The following is a 25031-nucleotide window of genomic DNA, read 5'->3' as shown; positions in this document are numbered from 1 at the left end:
TTTCTCTGTGACCTGATCTTCACATGGCCGGTGCTACTCATAAACAAGCATAGATAATTGGACTGCACGGCACGGCTGGGCCATAAAATATCCACCTAAAAAATGGCGATTACGGCACACATGATTTGTCACAACCTCATGGCGACGGCGATATCGTGCGGAGAAAGGTCAAGGAAACGGGGAGGGGGTGCCGTGCGCGCGTGCGCAATCGTCGCTGCCCGTCGCTGTTTCTTTTCCGGAACAAGTTGGGGCGGATCCCGCGCCCATTATCCACTTGTGGCCGATTGTGGAGGGGGTTCAAAGTGGCAGCCGGCTGGTTGCGGAAGGTCAAGCGTGACGGATGGATGGATGCGACCGGGGGACGTGATGTTCATCCTTTTCTCCCTCCCTCCGGCCCGGGTGCGTGCGCGTGACCGGCCGGCCCGGACGGCGACGGGGGGCGCAGGGCGGACCATGCGAGGCGGAGCGGGGACCGCCGGCGATGGGGCCCGGAGGAGGTGACCCGGCGGCCAGTCGGGGCTCGACACGCGTCTGGCGAGCGGCAGTCAGTGCGTCCTCGTTCTTGGCGCCACGGGTTTGTTGGTTTGTTCCTACGGGCCAGTGGGATGCGGCTGCATCGAATTGGGTTTGTACATGACGATGCAGGGCATACGAGAGCAAAAGGATTGGGAGTTGGATCACACGGACAATTTATTGCAGGCCTTGTCTACTGGGATCTCTGATCATGCACCACTTCATTTAACTACCAATGCCCCTTTCTTTCATAAGAAGAGGTTTAGAATTGAGATGTTTTGGCTAAAGCTGGAGGGCTTTGAGGATGTCGTGCGTGAGGCCTTGAGATGCGACGAGCGGATTACAGATCCTTTTCAGAGGTTAAATGCTATGTTGCGCAACACCGCAGCTGCTCTTCAAGCATGGGGCCAGCGCAAGACCAGCAACATTAAATTGCAGATGGCAGTGGCCAATTGGATTGTGTTCAGGTTTGACAAAGCTATGGAAGATAGACAGCTCACGGAGCTCGAGCGCTGGCTCAGGAACACCCTAAAGCTAGCTCTGCTTGCGTTGGCTTCGCTGCAACATACTATCGACAGGCAGCGGTCGAGATTCAGATGGCTAAAAGAAGGGGATGCTAACACCAAGTTCTTCCATGCCTTCGCTAATGGGAGGAGGGTGAAGAACTTTATACCGCTGATCAAGCACGGAGACGAGGTGATCACGAACCCGGATCGTATGGAGCAAGTCTTTTCTGAGACTTACCAGGCAATCATCGGAACGGCGCACGCAAGGCAATTCACTCTTGACCTAAACTATCTCGGCATGGAACCATTGAACCTCGAAGATCTTGAGGCTATCTTTACTGAAGAAGAGGTTTGGGCAGTTATCAAAGAGCTCCACCCGGACAGAGCCCCCGGACCGGATGGGTTTATTGGCGCTTTCTACCAAAAAGCTTGGCCAATCATTAAGCATGATATCATGGCAGGCTTGCTCAAGATCTATGTGGGAGACGGTAGAGGCTTTTCCAAGCTGAATCGTGCCTTGATGGTTCTACTGCCGAAGAAGCCGGATGCAGAAAGAGTGGGCGACTATCGTCCTATTAGTCTGCCACATAGCATTGCCAAAATCTTCGCGAAGCTACAGGCAACTAGAGAGCGCGCGAACATGAAGGACTTGGTCACCATCAACCAGTCGGCTTTCATCAAAGGGAGAAACCTACATGATAATTTTCTCTTGGTTTGCCAAGTGGCTCGGAAGATTGTTGCGAGGAGAAGCAAAGTGTCTTCCTAAAACTTGACATCTCGAGAGCGTTCGACTCCCTCTCCTGGCCTTTTCTCTTTGAGGTTCTGAAAGCAAAAGGATTCGGCAATAAGTGGATCAAGTGGGTCTCGATCTTGCTTCAATCAGCAACGACTAAGATCCTGGTGAATGGTGTGCCTGGGAGAAGCATTGCGCATGCCTGTGGTCTTCGTCAAGGTGATTCAGTCTCGCCACTTTTATTCGTGATTGCCATGGATGCTCTGACCACGATCATCGGCAAGGCGCTGGAGCAGAGAGTGTTATCCGCTTACAGAGGAATCTCAGCTTGGCAAAGGGTGTCCATTTATGCTGACGATGTTGCACTGTTCGTTCATCCCACAATCACCGACCTCAGCTTCACTAAGCACGCATTGTATATATTCGGAGAAGCTTCAGGTCTTAAGGTCAACTACTTGAAATCCACTGCCACTCTCATTCATGGCGATCAAGAGGACAAAGAGCGAGTTGTTGAGCTTCTGCAATGCAAGCTTGCGGAGTTCCCGTGTCGATATCTGGGCCTGCAGTTAGCTATCAAGCAACTAACAAAGCAATATTGGCAGCCTCTACTTGACATGGTGAGGAAGTGTATGCCTGCATGGCATAGAGGGCTCGTCCAGAGAGCGGGCAGACTGGTGCTTGCAAAATCCGTGATCTCTGCTCGCCCAATTCACCAGCTCCTGGTGCTGCAGCCCCCCGCATGGGTTCTTGAAGATATCAACAGTTGGATGCGGTCTTTTTTCTGGGCTGGGGAAGATAAGGTCAATGGTGGGCAGTGCTTGGTCGCATGGGATAGAATCTGCCGTCCGGTGCAGTACGGAGGCCTTGGAATCAAGAATCTGAAAGCTCAGGCACTGGCCTTGCGCGTGAGGTGGGAATGGCTGAGACGCACCAAGCCAGAACGGCCTTGGCAAGGGCTAGGAATGCTGGTCGATCAGGAGGCGAGAGCCGTCTTCGACTGTTTGGTGCACATCGAGGTTGGTCGAGGAGACAAAGTGTTGTTCTGGAAGGATCGACGGATTCATGGCCACTCTGTGCAAGACATCGCGCCTCTCATTCTTGAGCTCGTTGAAACACGCCGCATCAACACTAGGACTGTGCAGTGGGCACTGGAAGATGAGCAATGGTCAATGGACGCCCCCTTCATCTCCTCTCACATGGCGCTCCTTCAACTCATGCACTTGAGACATGCCATCGCCTCGGTGCATAGGGATGATCAGTTGCCTGACAACTTCTTATGGCCATGCGCGACATCCATGTCATATTCTGCCAAATCTACCTACAATCGCCTTTGTGAGGGCCTGCCGGTTTGCCCCTACGCCGCAACCATCTGGAGAAGCCTCGCCCCTCTCAAATGGAAGATCTTTGCTTGGCTTGCCTCACAACATCGTCTGTGGACGGCGGATCGACGCGCTAGACATGGATTGCAAGATCACACCTCGGCCTGTTACACGTGTCTGCAGGATGAAGACACTGTGGACCACATCTTGGTGCAATGTGGTTATGCGCGCGGTACTTGGATGGGCTGTTTTGACAAGCTGCAACTACAGATTACTTGCCCCACGAGCACGGGCTCCTTTCTAGAATGGTGGATGCAACAACGATCGGGATTCGCGAAGGAAGACAAACATGGTTTCAACACCCTGGTCATCTGCACGGCATGGTCACTTTGGAAGCAAAGGAATGCCAGGGTGTTCAACAGAACTGAGCAACAGGTAGACACGCAAGAGCTCGTGGTGAGGATCCTCGATGAGATGAAAGATTGGAAGTTGGCGGCTCGGGGAGGAGGTAGTTTGCAACGCTTTGTGAGAGAGTAGCCTCGTGTTGTATTGTAGGAGCGGTGGTGGGTGTTTGTCTTCGAGTGTCCCACACTCGCTAGACCTCTTGTAAATTGTCTTGCTCTCTTCTATAAAATTAAGGCACGCGCTTTGCGTGCTCTCAAAAAAGAGCAAAAGGATGGACTAATTTCGAACCTTAGGCCAACTCCAAGGTGCGACCCCAAATGGTTCGGCCGCGTCCGTTTGAGCGTAAACGGACAGAATAGGCCGTCTAACGCGCAGCAGCAACGTCGTCTGTTTTTCGTTCGCTTTCGACCCATTCCCGGCCCAAAGTTGGGACGTGTTTGCGGCCGAACGGACAGTGCACGGACGCGCGGGACGCGCACCCTTGTCCTCCTCTGGCCCGCCTGTTGGGGAAACGGCCGCCCACTCTTTCCCTCCACTTTGCCCAAAACTCTCCCGCGCCCTCTTCCGCCTCTCCCTCTCCACCATGGACGGCGACCCGATGAATCCCGGAGACCCGTCCGCGACTGTGCGTCCCACGTCGAAGAAGGGTACCAAGAAGTCGCGGTCGGAGCTCACGGCGTTGGAGGTCGCCAAGCTCGACGCCAAATCGGCCAAGAGGAGGAACCGGCGGGCGAAGGACAAGGAGAAGAAGGCTGTTGTGAGCTATGTCGCTGAGGCGATGCAGCACCAGGCGGATGTTGACGGCAAGGAGTCCATCGTTGCCAAGGCGCACACCCTCCTCGTGTTAGTGTTGTGCCAACCCCCGCCGGCGATCCTCTCGATCACTCCGCAGCCAGCACAGGCTCGTCGGCCGCTCGTCCTCCGCAGCACCATTCCCCAAGCTTGTCCGTCACGCCCGAGACGCATCGTGCACCACCCCTCCACGACCATGGGCACACACGGTTCTTCACCTCGCCGAACTACAGTGTGGTCGCTCCAGCCACTCCCGCGGGCGTCATTGACCTCAACGTCACGCCGGGGTACAACTGTGCTAGCCAGCCGCCCGACGGGACGCAAAGGAAGCAGCCCCGGTCGTTCACTTCAGCAAACATGGCCGACGTGCGCAAGCTGTTCAACGAAATGCCAGTGCCAACGCCCACGGCCGATGACCCTGAGTACTCGGCGTTCATGGAGAACGTCATCTTCGAGGGCCGTGGTGAGGCCTTCCACGTCGACAGCCAGGCCCAAGCTTTTGATCCCGACGCCACCCAAAGCCAGGATGGCCGCGACCACTATGAAGACACTTAATTTGCCGGCCATGATGAAGATGAGGACGACCATGGCAAGTCTTGGCATGAAGATGATGACTTGTATTGTGAAGATGAGAAAGAAGAGGTCGACATTTCGGCTGAGCCATTGGTGTTTATCGATGAGCTCACCCAAAGGGCCGAGGCACAAAAGAGGAGGCAAAGCATTCGCACGGGATCGTACACCCAAGATGAGTACACTTTGATTTGCGAGAGTTGGATGGAGATAGGCCAAGATCCCATGAAAGGTGCCGAGAAAAAAAGATCTGTCTTTTGGACAAGAGTTCACAAGAACTTTCATGAGCGAAGGAAGTTTGCCCCCTACCAATTTACGAGCACACACGGCATCAACGCAATCCAAAAGAGATGTGGGTTCATCTAACAAGAGTGCAACAAGTATTTGTGTCGCGCTTGAGAGCGTTCAAGCTCGTCCCGTGAGCGGCCTAGGCCTTGGTGATTTGGTATGCCATTTATGTCCATTCATGTCGGCATGCCATTTATGGTTGATGCATTTTGTGTCGTTTCATGTTACATTTGTGGGCGCATCTTTGATTGTGTAGGCATTCCAATCTTTGGAGGCCTTCAAGGCCCGACACAAGAACAAGCCGTTTACTCTCACGCATTGTTGGGTGCTCATCAAAGATTGCCCCAAGTTCAAAGACCAATGTGTCGCTCGTAAGAAGAAAGGAGGGAAGGCGGCCGTGGCTGATGAGGGAGACTTGCTCAAGAGGCCGAGGGGCAAGACAAGCTCGAAGGCCAATGAGAAGCGCGGTGCGTCTTCTATAGCCTTGCAAGGAACTTTGGAGAACATGATGAGCCAAAAGGAAGTGCGGGAGGAGAGGAGGAGCAAAGGGAAGGAGGAGCAAATGAAGATATACCTAGATTTTCAAATGAATAAGCTTGACATGGAGGAGGCCGTCAAGAGGAGGAGGCTTGACATCGAGGAGGCCGCTCAACTCAAGAAGCTCGAGATCGAGGCCACCAATGCTGAGACCAAATCCAAAGAGATGGCATTCGCGTTCATGAGCGTCGACAAGAACAACATTTCACCTGAGAGGAAGGCTTGGTTCGCGAACCGGCAGCAAGAGATGTTCGCTCGCGACGACCTGAACTAGGTGAGACCACGGCCATGATGGCTGTCCATTTTGAAGGCCGGCTGCTCGCTTTGTTGTCGGCGCGAAGAAACTTGTCATTGTCAAGGCTGGCTCGTATGCCGGCCGCTGGCTTTGTTGCCGGCCCCAAAAACTTGTCCATTTTGAAGGCTGGCTCGTGCACCGGCCGCTGGCTTTGTTGCTAGCGTGAAACTTGGGTGACCATTCTGAGGCGCTGGCTTTGTTGCCGGCCGGCATGAACTGACGAGAATGCGGCCACTACCGTGAACTATGGCCATTTAGCTGCACCCTTTGTTCTTTTTTATATGTTGCATGAACAGCGGACGAAATGCGGCCGAAATGCAGCCGCGCGTTGCGCGCATGACCGACGCATCCACAAATCCGGGCGGGCACGACCCCATTGCCACCCCAAGCGGACGACAAGTGGACGAAGCGGACGTCCGTTTGGGGTCGTGCGTTGGAGTTGGCCTTAAACATTAGTGGACGCGTTCGGTCAGTGTCCGAATGTGACCGCTTTGACCATCTTTTTTCTTTTACTGGAAAACGACTGCAATCCCTAGTTGTGCCCCGTCCCGACAATGTGTGCACCAGAAGGCCGGGATGGGAAGGGAGGACATGTGAGGGAAAGTATCTGGTGCACCGGTGCTTGTGGTGCTACCGGTGCACCAGACGTCGTAGCGTGTTAAAAAATGTTTCAAAAAATCTGAAAAAATGTAGCACATTGACACAACATTGGTCGATGTTGTCGCAAAATTTCAAATCAAAATTGAAAACACTGGATGAGATACAAAATGACAATTTTAGCATCAATCTGATAATGTGCCAAATTTAAAACTCAACTTCTATTATGTACTATTCAGTGTCGATTTTGTGATTTTTGTACCTTGAGAAATATTTCAAATTTTGATTGAATTTTTGCGACAATATAGACGGATGTTGTGTGAATGTGCTATATCTTTTTCCAAAAAAATTCGAACATTTGTGAGCACGCTACGGGCATCCGGTGCACCGGTAGCACCATAAGTACCGGTGCACCAGATACTTTCCCGGACATGTGAAGGACATCACAACTTACCTCCACAAGACGATAGTGATGGAGAGTGCGGCACTGAGGACACGATGGAGAGCTCACCATTGCTAGGGACATGCTCCTCCTCTATACCTCAACCCTACCTCCGGAGAGCATGGAATCAACACATTGATATTTTCCTAGAGCTGGAGGCGGCACCGGCCATAGAGAGGGTGAGGCGGCGGCCATGGAGAGGTGGATGTGCCATGGAAAAGGACGGTCACGACAACGCCATCGCTAGGTCACAGTGAGACCGTATCGGACTGTTAGAGCTATATCTCGCCTATAGCGAGAGTAGCTTCTGTCTCGCCTGAAGCTCTTTTTTTTTTCTGTTTTGTACAATACTGGGCCGGCCCGTTTCATAGCGCTCTCGCTCGCTCAGGCGTGCTTGCTCGCTCGCTGGTAATTGTGTTCGCTGCTTTTTTCTCTGTTTTTTCTCTTTTCATGTTTCTTTTCGTTATTTTGTTTCTTCACATGTTTCTTTGGTTTTTCCCTTTGTTTTTCACCGGTTCTCTTTGTTTTATTCCTGTTATTACTGGTTTTTTCTTTTGTTTATTTCTCCGTTTTCATTTGTTCTTTCTTTTATTTCCTACTTTCTTTATTTTTTCTTTATTTCTTTCTTGGTTTTCATATGTTCTTTGTTTCTTCCTTGGTTTTATTGTTTTTATTCTTTTGTACTATTTTTAAGTTTTTTTCTGTGTTTTTATTGGGTTTCTTTGTTTTATTTGCCGATTTTCATTGGTTTCTTTTTTGTTAAACACATGCCATCTTTTTTTCAGTACACATTCTATATTTTCATCTACATCGGAAACATATTTTATATACATGTTTAACATTTTTGACAAACATGATTAATATTTTTTAAAATCTAAATTTTTATTGTGTACTTTTCCATACACATTGTAAATTTTTAGTGCATCTAATATATTTTCTATATACACATTTAACATATTTTCAATACATGGTTAAAAAATTTCAATACACGACGGCCATTTTTTAGTGGCAATAAACATGTTTTGTATACACCAGGAAACATTGTTTCTACATGTTTAATATTTTTAATAGACGTTTACTAATTTTTACGTACATGATGAATATTTTTTCATACACATTTTATACTTTTTTTCCCATATACTGGTAAAACATTTTTTCTATAAAATTTAACATTTTTCATATGCTTCATTAATACTTTTCAAATATTTGATTTATATTTTTAAATACATTATCAACTTTTTTCATACATATTGTATATTTCTTATATGGTCCCTTCCATCCATATAATTGACACTGCCTTAGTACAACTTTGTGTTAATGAATATTTTCTCCATAAACATTTAACATTTCTTAAATATTTTATGTAAATTCTTTCCTATGATATATATTTAGAATATTTGGAAATTTATTCAAAAGTAGGAAAAATATAAAACAAAAACACAAAAAATTAAAAAAACTAAGGTATTGGCCTGTGGCCTTTCGCGTGCTGGGCCAGCCTATTTACGGAGGCACCTGACACTAGCGCAACGTACGATATGGACCGGCCATAACCGGTTGGACCGCTGCGCTCCACGCCCGAATTTCGTATCTCAACGCAGCCGATAATAGTAGAGAGCTCCTCACGGAATCCTATTTGGCGCTGCATGCGCTAAATAGAGGCTGTTCCATACGCAACGCACACCCCCTCCCCCATCGAAATGTGCCGGCCCATTTAGCACAGTAGCGGTAGTCTGGTTCATATCGCATTCCTTTTCTGGTAGTTTTTTTCTATCTGCTTTTAGGACAATTTTTGGTGTTTTTCTTCGTTTTTAAAATATTCTTCTTATTTTTATTTATATATTTTTTAGTTTTAATTTACATGATTTTCTTAAATTTGTGAACTTCTCCCAAATTACTGAACTGTTTTTTTTCAAATTCCTAAATATTTATCTTAAATTCGTGCTTTTTACATTTTTCCAAATTAGTGATTTTTTTCTTAAAGTCGTGATATTTTTTCAAAATAAATTCTTTTTCAAATTCGTGAACTTTTTTTCAAATTTGTGATTTTTTGTCAAATTAGTGAACCTTTTGCTAATGCATGTAGTTTTTTAAAATCGTGAACTTTTTTCCAATTTTTGAATGTTTTTTGAATTCATGATCTTTTTTTTGAAAACCCGTGAACTTTTTCAAACCTGTATACTTTTTCTCGAATCCATGAATATATTCAATTCCATGAACTTTTTTCTAATTTACAAATTAAAGTACACTATTGTTTAAAAATTCCACGTCATATGTCTTGGTCAACTATCACTGTTCGTGGTCACAACTTTTTTTAGACAAACTGCAAAGCTTTATTACGATATCACAATGTTTATAGGGACGAAATCAAGTCCATTGGGCTGACCTAACCAAACATGACAACTAGCACCTAGAGATAAAGCGTGCTTTGCAAGTTTGTGAGCCTCGAAATTCAAGCTCCTAAATTCATGCCTAATATTACATGTATCAAAGGTAGACTTGTGCTGTATTATTTCATGCACAATTGCCCCATAGGTCCCCTTGTTCTTCTGCTGGATGTCATCAACGTCCACTTTGCCATCCGAGACCACATGAATCTTCCTTTTGTAGAGATCATCAGCTAACGCTAGTGCCTCCCTGATGGCAAGTGACTCTAGTGTGCCTAGGTATGATATGTGGGAAAAAACAACAGCCGAAGCTCCAAGGAAAGCTCCATGTTGATCTCTACAGACTACTCCAGCAGCACCATGCGAACCTCCTCTTCCAACAGCAGCGTCGACATTGATCTTTACTAGTCCAGCTGGTGGCGCAATCCAGTGGCTCGGTCGGCTTCCTGGTGCACTAGTACTAGGTGCAGATGATACTTATATGGCTTTGAGCTCTCCGATGTATGTTTGTATGAAACCATTGATGGCAAAAGGAGTTTGAAAGATATCCTCATGCATGGTCTTCCTCCGTGCACCCCAAAGCGCCCATAATGTGACAACAAAAGCAAGAAAATCATCCTGGTTCAGGGCTTCATGCATTGCAAAGAGCCATCACTTTGCATTATCATCTACATAAGTGCTTAGTTTGTCAAGGATTGCTTCATTTGACAGTGCCAGGTGCTCCTGGAGACCGAGCAATCAAGAAGTGCATGGCATGTGTCAACTGCTCTGCAAAGACAACATGCATTGGAAGTGGACATGTTCCGGTAATTCAGGAGTGCTGTTGTAGGTATGGATTGTCTAGATAGCCTCCACAAAAAGAACTTCATCTTAGATGGAACCTTAATCTGCCACAACTCAGACCAGCCTTGGTTGACCCCGTGGGGGTCAGAAGAGGCCCCTTGTTCATACAGCCATGCCTCCCGGCTCAGTTTAGTACGCTGAACCATCATGTACGTTGTTCGCATTGAGAAATTCCCCCTCCTTTATTCTGACCAGGCCCAAAAGTCCTCCGTTTGACGGGTACAGAGGGGAATTTGCAAGATAGCTGCTGCATCTGTCGGTATAAAGACCGACCTGACCAAGTTCACATTCCATGAGGATGAGGTGTGATCAATTAATTCTGAAACCTCGATCGGTGGTTGTGGGACTAGGGAGGTGATCGGCCTTTTCAAATTGGCTCTTGGCAGCCAGTTATCTTCCCATATATTAGTTGTTTCACCATCCCCAATCCTTCGAATGATTCCATGTACCATGATGTCTCACCCGTCTAAAATAGCCCTCCATATCTGGGAAGGGTGTGACCCCAAAGTTGCACCGAATATGTCACTATCTGGATAATAAACTTCTTTCAAAATCTGAGTGCTTAGTGACAAAGGATTTTGCAGCATGCGCCAGGCCTGCCTAGCTAGTAGGGCAAGGTTAAAAATCTCTAGGCCCCGAAAGCCGAGACCTCCCATATGCTTTGGTAAAGTCATAACGTCCCAAGCCACCCAACTGGGCTTCCGTCTCCCTTGCTTGCTTCCCCACCAGAATTGCCTGATAAGTGAGGTAACACTATCACATAGTCCCTGGGGAAGGCGGAAACATGCCATCGAGTACACTGGAATTTCTTGCGCCACTGATTTAATCAACACCTCCTTTCCTGCAGAAGATAAGAGTTTCTCCATCCATCCTCTCACCTTTTCCCAGACTCGATCCCTCAAGTATTTAAATGTCCCATTCTTTGAATGCCCAACATCAGTTGGCATCCCTAGATACCTGGCACTGAGAGATTCATTATGGACATTCAAAATATTCTTAACACCATCTCTTACCACTTGCGGGCATCCTCTACTGAAAAAGAATAGATGACTTGTCATGATTTATCCTCTGTCCCGACGCCAAACAGTAACTGTCCAGTAGGTTTGATACCGCTACTGCCCCCTCGTTTCCTGACTTAAAAAGCAGCAGGCTGTCATCTGCGAAGAGAAGGTGATTCACGGACGGGGCCGTAGGTGCCACCTTTAGTCCAACAATGTTTGATGACGAAGAACTGGTTTTCAGGAGGCACGAAAGGCCCTCTGCTGCAATTAAGAAAAGATAAGGGGATATCGGATCTCCCTGCCTAATACCTCTACTCGGCATAAACTGATCAAGCCTCTCACCATTGAAGAGCATCGGAAAAGAAACAAATTGAACCATGCTCATCATAGTCTTTATCCAGGGGGCGGAAAAACCAAGCTTTCCCATCATGGCTTCCAAGTAATCCCACCATCCTATCGTACGCTTTCACCATATCAAGCTTTAGTGCACAATAACTGTTAGCTTTTGATTTGTTGCATTTCATAAAGTGCAGGCACTCATACGCACTTATAATGTTATCAGTTATGAGCCGTCCAGGGACGAAAGTAGATTGCTCCTCGGATATGATGTGTGGCAGAATTTGCTTGAGCCTGTTTGCAATGACTTTTGATGCTAATTTGTATAGAACATTCCATAAGCTAATAGGCCGGAATTATGACAGTATAGAGGGATTTGTTACCTTGGGGATTAGAACAAGTATAATATCATGTATTCTCTCCGGGCTTTCCTCCCCTCTTACAATCCGCAGTACTGCCTTTGTCACCTCTGCGCCACATAATTCCCAGTGCCTCTGGTAAAAATGCGCCAGGAAACCGTCAGTCCCATGCGCTTTGGTTGGTAATATCTGAAAAAGTGCTGCATTGACCTCCTCACTTGAGTAAGGGCAACACAGCAGCTCATTCATCTCCGCCATCACTTTCACTGGAACACAATTAAGGACCGCTTCAATATTACTCACCCCCTCTGTGGTATACAGTGTCTTGTAAAAATCATGTACCCCCAAAGAATTCTGCAAGGCTTTTATCATATTCTTCTTGCGGCGTATACTCACCCTTAAGTGGAAGAATTTGGTGTTTCTGTTGCCCGAAGTGAGCCACTCCACCCTAGACCTCTGACGCCACATAATTTCCTCCCGGTGATAAAGCTCCACAAGCTTTTCATTAATTTTTAATTCCACATGTGTGGGTACAGTACGGCTTGCATCAGACCGGATCTTCTCCAATTCCTTTTTCATCTTTTTAAAATCTTTATGTACACTCCCAAATGTGTCATTGTTCCATCGCCTCAAATCATGTGACAATGCTTGGAGTTTAGCACGGAGTTCCTCCACCCTGTTCGTGGCACCATGAGCCGACCATGCCTCAGTGATCTTACTCGTCCAAGAGGTATGGCCCTCCCACATGACCTCGTACTTGAAGGAACTAGGCCGTTGATGTTGTATCTACTCTCTATTCATTCTCGCCAAAATTGGGCTGTGGTCTGATGTAGCTGCAACGAGATGAGTAAGGTCAGCCATAGGGAACAGGGCGTGCCAACCTGCTGAAACCAAAGCCCGGTCGAGACGCACACGAGTAAACGTGACGCCCGTCACCTTATTTTCAAAAGTCCAGGAAATCCCTGAATAACCAGTGTTCATTAGCATGCAAACATCTACAACATATCTGAAGGCCTCAATTTGCGCATTACTCTGCTGCCCAATTCCCACATGCTCTTTCGGACTTAAAACTTCATTGAAATCCCCAATGCAAAGCCAAGGGAGGTTGCTCGAAGTGCTAATGTTTTTTAAAGTGTCCCAAGTCTGATGTCTGAGGTGGGTTTGAGCTTCACCATATACCACTGTTAACCTCCATGGATCAACGCCTGGTTCGAGAACAGAGCAGTCAAGGTGGTACACAGAATAACCAAAAATTTCAATCTTTATTTCATTGTTCCAAAAAATACCAATGCCACCACTTCTACCCTGACTACTCACTGCATAACCATTATCATAACCAAGTGTTCCTGCTAGAACTTCAACCCTCGAGCCATCAAGCTGAGTTTCTACAATACAAAGAAGGGTAGGGGCAAATTTCCTCGCAAAATCGTGAAGTTCATGGACTGTCGCAACTTTGGCCGCGCCGCGACAGTTCCAGCAGAACACACTCATTGGGCTCCGCCAACTTTGGGTCGTTCTTGCTCAGTATTCCAGACTTGTGCCGCTGAACTATTTTCCAGCTCAGTCACCACCTTTGCTCTCTTCATGTCTTGTTTGGCACTTGGGCTCTGAGGCACTGCAGGAGGCGGCAATGCGCGCACCTTTCCCTGTTTTACAGCCGCTACTTGATCTGAACTACTTGGCACCGCAGCTGGGCCATGGGTCACCACAGGTTTCGACCCCCTTTTCCTGTTTCTTTCTACATCTTGCATCTCCAGGTCAGATTCAGCATACAGGTCATCGGCCCTGTTGTACTGAGAGCTTGAGTACTCGCCTCTTCCTCCCCTTCCAGTGTGGCCACCCCTGCGGCCACGCCCACCACCTGTGCCTCTACCGTTTCGCATGAACCAGGATGCCCTAAGCTCCTTAAAGACCAGAGCCGAGGGAGGATGAATGTTGTTTCTGTGTTCCTTGAAGAGATGGCCCATCATACCACACACCGCACACTAGTCGGGAAGCTTCTCGTATTTAACCTTATAGATCTGAAGCTCGCCATCCGACCCGTATCATGGAGACTGTGTTCTTGAGGGGTTTGGTGACATTGATCCTGACCCAAACACGGTAAAAGTTCCCCGTGAAATCATGTGACTGGGATTCGGTGAACAACACCTCTCCCACCTTAGCAGCAAGGGACGGAACAAGATGAGCGTAGAGGTCAGGTACATCATGAATCTGGATCCAAATCTTAATTGTGTCCAACATGACTATTGATGGCTTCATCACCCGATAATACTCTCTGAGGATGAAAGCATCTCCCCGGAATGATGTCGCTTGAACTACGTCGGTATTTCCCCAAAGAGGAAGGGATGATGCAGCACAGCTACGGTATGTATTTCCCTCGGTGATGAGACCAAGGTTATCGAACCAGTAGGAGAACCAAGCAACACTATGTAAACGGTACCTGCACACAAAGAACAAATACTTGCAAGCCGACGTGTTAAAGGGGTTGTCAATCCCTTTCGGGTAACGGTGCCAGAAATTGTCAAGTTGACGGGATAAAAATTGTGATAGATTGATAGATGCAAATAACGGCAAATAAAATTCAGCGAAGTATTTTTGGGTTTTTGATAATATAGATCTAAAAATAAAAGTGGCAAATAAATAAGAAGGCAAATAGCAATATAGATCTGAAAATATATGATGAGAAAATACCCCGGGCCGTAGATTTCACTAGCGTCTTCTCTCGAGAAAATAGCATACGGTGGGTAAACAAATTACTGTTGGGCAATTGATAGAACTTCAAATAACCATGACGATATCCGGACAATGATCATTATATAGGCACCACGTCCAAGATTAGTAGACCGACTCCTGCCTACATCTACTACTATTGCTCCACACATCGACCGCTATCCAGCATGCATCTAGTGTATTAAGTTCATGGAGAAACGGAGTAATGCAATAAGAACGATGACATGATGTAGACAAGATCTATTCATGTAAGAATAGACCCCATCTTGTTATCCTTAATAGCAACGATACATACGTGTCATGTCCCCTTCTATCACTGGGATTGAGCACCGTAAGATCGAACTCATCACAAAGGACCTCTTCCCATGGCAAGAAAAATCGATCTAGTCAGCCTAACTAAACCAAAGATTCGAAGAAGAAATACGAGGCTATATGTAATCATGCATATAAGAGACCAAAAGAAGACTCAAATAACTTTCATGGATAAAATAGCTTTGATCATAAACTCAAAGTTCATCGGATCCCAACAAACACACCGCAAAAAGAGTTACATCAAATAGATCTCCAAGAGACCATTGTATTGAGAATCAAAAGAGAGAGAGGAAGCCATCTAGCTACTAACTATGGACCCTTAGGTCTACAATGAACTACTCACGCATCATCAGAGAGGCACCAATGAGGATGATGAACCCCTCCATGATGTTGTCTAGATTGGATCTGGTGGTTCTGGAACTTGTGGCAGCTGGAATTGTGTTTCGTCGACTCCCCTAGGTTTTTTGGATTTTTGGGGTATTTATAGAGCAAAGATGCGGTGCAGGAGGCGGCCGAGGGCACAACCCAGCTGGGCACGCCTGGGCCCCCAGGCGCGCCCTGGTGGGTTGTGCTCCCCTCGGAGCCCCCTCTTGTACTTCTTTGGCCCAACAGGTGTCTCCTGGTCCAGAAAAAATCTCCAAAAAGTTTCGCTGCGTTTGGACTTCGTTTGGTATTGATTTTTCGCGAAGTAAAAAACAAGCAAAAAACAGCAACTAGCACAGGGCACTATGTCAATAGGTTAGTCCAAAAAATGATATAAAGTTTCTATAAAATGATTGTAAAACATCCAAGAATGATAATATAACAGCATGGAACAATCAAAAATTATAGATACGTTGGAGACGTATCAGCATCCCCAAGCTTAATTCCTGCTCGTCCTCGAGTAGGTAAATGATAAAAACAGAATTTTTGATGTGGAATGCTGCCTAACATGTTCATCACATTCTTTTCTCTTGTAACATGGGCATATGGACTTTTATATGGTTCAAAGCAATAGTCTAGTTTTGACATGAAGATTTCAATACTCAAGCATATCAACAAGCAACCATGTCTTTCAAAATATCAACACTAAAGCAAGTTATCCCTAGCCCATTATGCTCAATCATTGATCCATTCATGAAACACACTCGCATATTAGTTACACCCAATGCTCAAGTACGATCATAGTGCCCCTTAGTTGGTGCTCTATAAGAGAAGATGGAGACTCAAAATAAAAATAAAAATTGCATAAAGTAAATAGAAAGGCCCTTCGAAGAGGGAAGTAGGGACTTGTAGAGGTGCCAGAGCTCGAAGGCTTAAATTAAGAGATAAATTTTTTGGGTGGCATGCTTTTCCTGTCAACGAAAACGATCGAGTAGTTCTCAATACTTTCCATGCTAGATATACCATAGGCGGTTCCCAAACAGAAAATAAAGTTTATTTCTTTTTCCACCATACTTTCACATTCCACGGCTAGCCGTATCCACGGGTGCCGTCCATACCAACTTCTTCCAAGGAATTTATTATTTGACAACATAAAGTAAATTCATTTTTTCATTTTGGGACTGGGCATCCCTAATACCTTTGTTGTACTCTCGTGCAATGACAAGTGAATAAACACTCATCTTGAGAATAACACATCTAGAATGGAAAAATATCAGCCACCCCCTACCGTTTCATGAGCAGTACGGGCACACAAAAGGGGAATTTATTTTGAATATGATATACAAATTTTCTTAGAACGGCATGGAAATACCGCATATAGGTAGGTATAGTGGACTCATATGGCAGAACTGGGTTTAAGGATTTGGATGCACAAGTAGTATTCCTACTTAGTACAAGTGAAGGCTAGCCAAAAGATTAAGAAGCATCGAACCAAGAAACGAAAAATCTCATAAGCGAGCATTAAGCATAACTAACACCGAATAAGGCACCAAAAGTAGGATGTAATTTCATTGAATAACTATTTACTTTCATGCTTGCATAGGGAATCACAAACCTTAACACAATTATTCTTACTAAAGCATAATTACTCATCAACATGACTCACATATCACTATCATCATATCGCAAAACTATTACAAAGAATCAAGTTTATTTTGTCCAATGATCTTCATGAAAGTTTTTATTATATCCCTCTTGAATATCTATCACTTTGGGACTAGTTTAATATGTTGCTTTTGAAAGCTCAAACAAATCTAAGTGAAGAACATGAGCATAAACGTTTTTCGTCTCTCAAAATAATATAAGTGAAGCATGAGAGAATTTCTTCAAAAATTACTAACTCTCAAATAAATCTAAGTGAAGCATGAGAGCATTTCTTCAAAAATATTAAAGAACACCGTGCTCAAAAAGATATAACTGAAGCACTAGAGCAATTCCATAGCTCAAAAGATTTAAGTGAAGCACTAGAGCAATTCTAACAAATCATAGCATAATTTGGGCTCTCTCAAATAGGTGTGTTCAGCAAGGATACTTGACACAAAACAAAAAGTAAAACAAGCAAAGACTCATATAATACAAGACGCTCCAAGCAAAACTCATGATATGTGATGAATAAAAATATAGCTCCAAGTAAAATACCGATCGTTGTTAGAAGGGCATCCCCAAGCTTAGCTGCTTGTTCATCCTTGAATGTTACCTTGGGGTGCCGTGGGCATCCCCAAACTTAGGCTCTTCTTACTCCTTATTCCTTCATCCATCGTGATCTCACCCAAAACTTGAAAACTTCAATCACACAAAACTTAACAAAACCTTCGTGAGATCCGTTAGTATAACAAAGCAAATCACCATCCTAAGTACTGTTAGAAACCCATTAATATTTTATTATTTCATTATATCTACTGTATTCCAACTTTTCTATGGCTCATACCCCCCGATAAAGTCCATAGATTCATCAAAATAAGCACACAATGAAAAGAAAACATAATCTGTCAAAAACAGAACAGTCTGTAGCAATATGAAAACTCCATATACTTCTGTAACTCCAAACATTCTGAAAAATTAGGACAACGTGGAAAATTTGTATATCAATCGTGTGTAAAAAAATTAAGAGCAAAAGCACGTTTCTGTGATTTATGAAAATTATTTTACTGAGCGCAAAAGTTTCTGTTTTCCAAACAATCAAATCAACCATCACCCAACATGATCCGAAAGGCTTTGCTTGGCACAAACACTAACTAAAACATAAAAAACAAATTTTATTCATTGGGTTGCCTCCCAATAAGCGCTATCGTTTTATGCCCCTAGCTAGGCATAAGGCATAGATTCAAGTGTTGTCAAATTTATCCTTATTTCCCTTAGATGTGTTTTTGTCAGGAGGTTTTGCAAAAATAACTTGAAACACATTGACCATATTAACTTTAGCACTATCGAGTTGCTTATCATCATATCCCCTTTGATTTCCGGCAACAACCCAAGAATAGTGTTGATTATCATCATTGAAAACTTGTTGGATTATATCTAAAACGGAAATTTCCTTTTTAAGATTCTCATCGAAAATTTGATTATTTCCAAGCAAGTGTCTCAACATATAATCGCTATTATTAATGATCCCGTCTATCACCGTTTTTTCACGGTTCATACCATAAAAATAAAAGATTTCCTTAGCTTCCCGTATTATGCAATCAAACTCATTCAAAAGAACAAGGGTAACCAACTTTTTAGCTTTGGGATTCTTTATAACAGGTAACTCATAAAACAATCTTTGCAAGGTAGGATGGGTATGAATAAATTTATTTTCAAGTTTCAGAACTAGTGCTGAAATAGTTTCCGCATAAGATTTAGTTCTTCTAAGTATAGGAGCATCGTCAAGAGTTAAATTTCCGACACAATTGAAAAATTCTTGGATATGTTCTTTTCCCATAATATTCCCTTGCCCCAAAACAAAAGTTTTGGCATCCAGATTGCCAGATCGTCCAATTTTAGGAGTCAGGCCATCATCTGTCTCTGTATTGTGAAGTGGGGGAGATGAAAACGAGAGGCAAATGGCAAATAATGTAAATTGCAAGGAGATGAGATTTATGATTAGGAACCTGATAGATGTTGATGATGTCTCCCCGGCAACGGCATCAGAAATTCCTTTTGATGTCGCTTCAACTACGTCGGTATTTCCCCAAAGAGGAAGGGATGATGCAGCACAACTACGGTAGGTATTTTCCTCAGTGACGAGACCAAGGTTATCGAACCAGTAGGAGAACCAAGCAACACTATGTAAACGGTACCTGCACACAAGAACAAATACTTGCAACCCGACATGTTAAAGGGGTTGTCAATCCCTTTCGGGTAACGGTGCCAGAAATTGTCAAGTTGACGGGATAAAAATTGTGATAGATTGATAGATGCAAATAACGGCAAATAAAATTCAGCGAGGTATTTTTGGGTTTTTGATAATATATATCTGAAAATAAAAGTGTCAAATAAATAAAAAGGCATATAGCAATATAGATCTAAAAATATATGATGAGAAAATAGACCCGGGGCCGTAGATTTCACTAGTGGCTTCTCTCGAGAAAATAGCATACGGTGGGTAAACAAATTACTGTTGGGCAATTGATAGAACTTCAAATAATCATGACGATATCCAGGCAATGATCATTATATAGGCATCACGTCCAAGATTAGTAGACCGACTCCTGCCTGCATCTACTACTATTACTCCACACATCGACCGCTATCCAGCATGCATCTAGTGTATTAAGTTCATGGAGAAACGCAGTAATACAATAAGAACGATGACATGATGTAGACAAGATCTATTCATGTAAGAATATACCCCATCTTGTTATCCTTAGTAGCAACGATACATACGTTTCATGTCCCCTTTTGTCCTTGGGATTGAGCACCGTAAGATCGAACTCATCACAAAGCACCTCTTGCCATGACAAGAAAAATCAATCTAGTCGGCCTAACTAAACCAAAGATTCGAAGAAGAAATACGAGGCTATAAGTAATCATGCATATAAGAGATCAAAAGAAGACTCAAATAACTTCCATGGATAAAATAGATCCGATCATAAACTCAAAGTTCATCGGATCCCAACAAACACACCGCAAAAAGAGTTACATCAAATAGATCTCCAAGAAACCATTGTATTGAGAATCAAAAAAGAGAGAAGAAGTCATCTAGCTACTAACTACGGACCTGTAGGTCTACAATGAACTACTCACGCATCATCGGAGAGGCACCAATGAGAATGATGAACCCCTCCGTGATGGTGTCTAGATTGGATCTGGTGGTTCTGGAACTTGCGGCGGCTGGAGTTGTGTTTCGTCGACTCCCCTAGGGTTTTTGGATTTTCGGGGTATTTATAGAGCAAAGAGGCGGTGCGGGAGTCGGCCGAGGTGGGCACAACCCACCTGGGCGCTCCTGGGCCCCCAGGCGCGCCCTGGTGGGTTGTGCTCCTCTCGGAGTCCCCCTCTGGTACTTCTTTGGCCCAACAAGAGTCTTCTGGTCCAGAAAAAATCTCAAAAAAGTTTCGCTGCATTTGGACTTCGTTTGGTATTGATTTTCTGCGAAGTAAAAACAAGCAAAAAACAGCAACTGGCACTGGGCACTATGTCAATAGGTTAACCCTAAAAAATGATATAAAGTTGTTATAAAATGATTGTAAAACATCCAAGAATGATAATATAACAGTATGGAACGAGGAAAAATTATAAATAAGTTGGAGACGTATCAGGCCGTGGCCCAAGTTGCTCCCTTCAAGCACCGGAAGCGATTGGTGGCGCACACCATGCTGTATAGGAGGTCTCCACCTTTGGTCGTCTATAGTGAAGGCGCTAAGCACAGACGCCAGGATCTATTTCCCAGCCGTTTCAGCAAAATCCCGTTCAATCCCAGAATATTTGCTAGCGTTGAAGCAAAAGTTATCACCGGGCGCTAGCGAACTTTTCTGTTCTCTTTTCATTCTGGGTAGCGCCTATAATTTACGGCTAGCCTTGGAGATTCAGAAAAAAAATCTTTTATTTTCCTAAGCTCCCATATAAGCGTTGAAGCCTTGTAGATGCCCTTAAGCACCAACTTGTTGGTAAAACGATCATGGGTGGGCACATGAGCCACCACCCATTAGGCTCGCCCGTTCGCCCCAGCCGCTTGCGCGCTATTTTTTTCGGTCCGCTATGTCGAAAAAATGGTCGGTTTTTTTTATTAATTTTGAAAAGTTCTGTCTAATAAAAAATGTTTGTGAATTAAAAAGATCGTACGCGAGTTTGAAAAAATGTTCGTGCCAGAGGAGCTGTTGCACGAGAGGGCATCACTAGATGGGAGAGCAGAGGGCAAGGAGATCCGCCTCTCCATATAATTTGTTTAGCCCGACAAAAAACCATTCTTTCAAACAGAGTTTTCATGGGATGTCCGAAAACCCCCCTCTCAAACGGGCTTAAAATTTTCTTATCTATCCCTGCAAAAAAGAAGAAGAAAATTTCTTATCTATCCAAATTCTTTTGAACTTTATTTCAATCAAAGGAGCCCTGGAGTGGGCCGAGCAATTCCCCCCAATTACCCATTCTCGCGCAGCCGAACCCTCGCTTTCCCCACCATCACCGCCGCCGGCCGCCGTTCCCGTCGCCCTGCGGCGCCTCCCGAGCCTCGTCGCAGCCGTTCTCCGTCCCCGCTGACCCCGTCGACACCACCGCCCGCCGCACTTGTTCAGAGTTCAAGCTACCAGCAATGGCGGCACCCCAGAGCCCACGGATCTGGGCGACCTCGTCCTCGACCTGCACCCTGGAGAGGGCGGGGGGCGCGCACTTGTTCAGGATCGACGGCTACAGCCTGTCCAAGGGCCTCGGCAAGGGCAACTTCCTCCCGTCGGCCACCTTCGCCGTCGGCGGCCACGACTGGCGCCTCCTCTTCTACCCCGACGGCGACACGGAGGCCAGAAACGGCTCCATCTCGGTCCACCTCGAGCTCATGGACGAGGGCGTGGAGGTGAGGGCGCTGTACGATCTGACGCTATTCAAGCAAGCCGAACCGAAGTCGGGGTGCTTCGTGTGGACAAAACCAACGGAGCCGGTGGTGTTCAGCCGCTCCCCTGGTAAAACCTCGCACCGTGGCCATTCCAATTTCGCGGGGAGGAGCATGCTCGAAGCTTGGTCGTACTTGTACTTCCCCCGCGACGTCCTTATCGTTAAGTGCAAGCTCCTTGTTATCAAGCTGAAGGAAGCACAGATGCCAAAAACCAGAATGAACTTCGAGACCATCCAAGTGCCGCCTTCAGACTTGTCGCATAATCTTGGAAGTTTGCTAGAGGCGGGGGAGGAATCGGATGTGTCTTTCAAGGTCAAAGATGAGGTTTTCACTGCCCATAAGATTGTCCTCGCGATGCGGTCGCCGGTCTTCAAGGCGGAGCTCTATGGGCCGATGAGGGACAAGTGCGGGCAGAGCATAGCCATTGAAGACATGGAGCCCGCTGTTTTCAAAGCGCTGCTTCACTTTATCTACACAGATGAGTTGCCGCCCATGGATGACCTGATGATGACAGAGAAGAAATGGTCAAGCATTTGCTCGTGGCTTCGGATAGGTATGCCATGGAAAGGATGGAGTTGATGTGCGAGAGAAAACTTTGCAAGTTTCTTGATGCCAAGACTGTGGCGGCCACATTAGCACTTGCGGACCAGTATCGTTGCAGCAAGCTCAAAGATGCTTGCATTGGATTTATCAACTCTTTGGACAAAATGGATGAAGTGATGACTAGTACAGGGTATCAACACCTGAAAAGAGCATGTCCTACTATCTGTATTGATATATGGGAGAAAGCCGCCAAGGCTCGCAAAATATAGTATGATTGCCACAGGTTAGCTTTGGTGTAGTTACTAAAGTATCCTTTATGTTGCAGTGGAACGTGCCAAAACGTCTTCCTGGGGTCGAAGGAATGTTGGGACAACTTAGTTTGAACTGAATTTGCTATATGCACTGAAGTTCCTGGAGATTGTCAAGGGATTGATTGATCAGAAAAATCATTGCTGTTTCGCTTTTGCTTTGATTTCTTCAGGTCGTTTCGTTCTCTCCGTAATCTATGTAACCTGGGCAGTCCAGTTCTTTTCCTTCCTTTTGTTGTTGTTTTCCGTGTCTCTGCCGTGTGCAGTGGGGTCGTGTAATCTGTTCAGCTTCAGTGTAGCTACTTCAGTTGAGGCTGTAGCAATCTGAGATTAGTTTTTTTTATTTCTTAAGTTATCGGGGATCTATTGGCTGAGGGTAAGTTTAAAAAATTGTATGCGGCCATGATATATATTATTAACCTATGCCAGATCACTACAAATTCCCTTTTATGCTTTCTCATAGCAATGAGCAGCTATCATGACCATATCAAATGTGAATTGTGGTGAAACATTAGGAAACAGCGTTACTATAGAAAATTATTCAGCAAAATCATTAATCAGTGCCGATTTTTATACTGCGGAAGTCCTAACTATATGTGAGTATGCGACTGGAAGTAAGTCTTGTCAGAAGACTAATATCTTGTTCGCATCAATGTTTCGATGTAAAATGGCTGGCTTGCGTCTTGCTACCAGATTCTTTTTGTTTGTTTATTTGGAGGCAGGCAGAACTTCGGAAAAGAGAACTTTTGGAACCAAAACCTGTGCAGATTACAAAACCAGTTTAACCAGGCAGCGCCCACTGTTCTCTTACGTTTGCTTACTGTGTCATGTTTTATGTTGTTCAATTCCACATTTTGGTTACCCTCTTGTGAAAGCAGAGCATTTCACTTGATAAGCTGTTGAATAGCTACCACTTCAGTTTATTGCTCTAAATACAAATAGAAAGCTTAACGATTCTTGTTATCGGAGTGATATGCTGACACATTTTGTCTGTAAGTAGGCCTTGAACCGGCATGCTATGGTAGCGGGAGGCTTGCTTTTTCAAGAGAGATTTACTTGGTACAGTATTTATTCCTACTTTCCATTGTTTAATGGTAGCAATTGTTGTTTAATCTATGCTATCTGGGATCCAATTTAGTTCTTGCAAAGACCTCTCAACATTTGTGTACGGTTACCTGAATTTATTCTTGATTAGAATTTTCACATATGCAGAGATTTGTAACCTTGAGATTTAGTTACCACATGAAAATCACATTGTCAGAATGTCTCCGTAGTGGGACATGGTTTTCTGCTCCAACATCGTCGCTATGGCAGGGCATGGAGACATATCTTAGATGCGGAAGAGGATCCTCTGACTTACAGGAGGGAAGTCAGGGTGCTACAATACCCTTCTTGAGTAAAACAGAGGAGGCAAGTGTACACAAATTACTGTTGTATCGTTGTATTAGAGCACTGTTTATGGAACCTCAGGGAAGGGAAGTCCGGCTACTGTAGCTCCCCTGACTGATCAGTTCTATATATGCCTAGTTATGATACCATCAGTCTCAAGTGGTTGACTGTCAGGCTACTGTATGCCGTGGGAGAGATCGGTCGTTGCCAGATGAACTGCAGTACAATTCTCACGGAAAGGCTGAAGAGGTCTTGGTCAGACTTAGATGAGAGGTTAGTCAGTGGCCAGATGAACTACCGAATAGTTCTGTCTCGAGCTTTCATACAAAATGCGCTAGTGTCAAATGTCTTGAGCTTTCATACAAAATGCGCTAGTGTCAAATGTCTTGAACTTTCATATAAAATGCGCTAGTGTAAAAAATGATCTTATATTATGAGACGTAGGGAGTAGTAGACTTCAACAACCAGTGTCTGTGTGCAAGAGAGGGCAACCAATGTGTGTTTTTTCTTCTAGATCGATAATCGCCGACAAAGGTGAGACGACACGACACCCTTCTGACGAGCAATCTTGGGTATTAGATGTCTATAGTAGACTTCAACCAGTGTCTGTGTGCAAGAGAGGGGAGAGACTAGTGTATAATCTGGGCTTACACTGAAAGAATAGAAAAAAGATTCAATTTGTACCGACCATATTCAATCCAACAGCTAAGGTTGCTTTTTTCTATTTTTTCATTGTAAGCCCAGATTCTACACTAGTCTGCCCCAGATCAGTTGCCTCCCATGGACGACCTCAATGATGACGACAAAGAAGAAATGGTCAAGCATTTGCTCGTGGTTGCAGACAGGTATGGCATGGAGAGGATGAAGTTGATGTGCCAGAGCA

The 25031-nt window shown here is 45.0% G+C and overlaps 1 protein-coding gene and 1 pseudogene across 1 annotated transcript; both read left to right on the top strand.

Annotated features, from left to right (window-relative positions):
- Positions 1-633: 633 nt before the first annotated feature.
- On the top strand, positions 634-3608 carry LOC141027513 (uncharacterized). The gene is made up of 3 exons (XM_073504580.1): positions 634-1421; positions 1742-3098; positions 3255-3608. The coding sequence occupies exons 1-3, from the start codon at positions 634-636 to the stop codon at positions 3606-3608; spliced, it is 2499 nt and encodes an 832-aa protein (XP_073360681.1).
- Positions 3609-21412: 17804 nt separating this feature from the next.
- LOC109782780 (BTB/POZ and MATH domain-containing protein 1-like) lies at positions 21413-23207 on the top strand (annotated as a pseudogene).
- Positions 23208-25031: the final 1824 nt, after the last annotated feature.

This window comes from Aegilops tauschii, chromosome 7 (assembly GCF_002575655.3).
Source record: "Aegilops tauschii subsp. strangulata cultivar AL8/78 chromosome 7, Aet v6.0, whole genome shotgun sequence".
Taxonomy (NCBI): Eukaryota; Viridiplantae; Streptophyta; class Magnoliopsida; order Poales; family Poaceae; genus Aegilops; species Aegilops tauschii.
The sequence above is the reverse complement of the archived record's forward strand: the minus strand, read 5'-3'. Positions and strand labels throughout refer to the sequence as shown.

Excerpts from the sequence above, each read along its gene's own strand:
- LOC141027513 (XM_073504580.1), top strand. The coding sequence starts at position 634 with ATGACGATGCAGGGCATACGAGAGCAAAAGGATTGGGAGTTGGATCAC. Across the intron at positions 1,422-1,741 it reads AGAGCCCCCGGACCGGATGG|TGGCTCGGAAGATTGTTGCG; the intron begins GTTTATTGGCGC and ends TGGTTTGCCAAG. Across the intron at positions 3,099-3,254 it reads GCCTTTGTGAGGGCCTGCCG|GATGAAGACACTGTGGACCA; the intron begins GTTTGCCCCTAC and ends ACGTGTCTGCAG.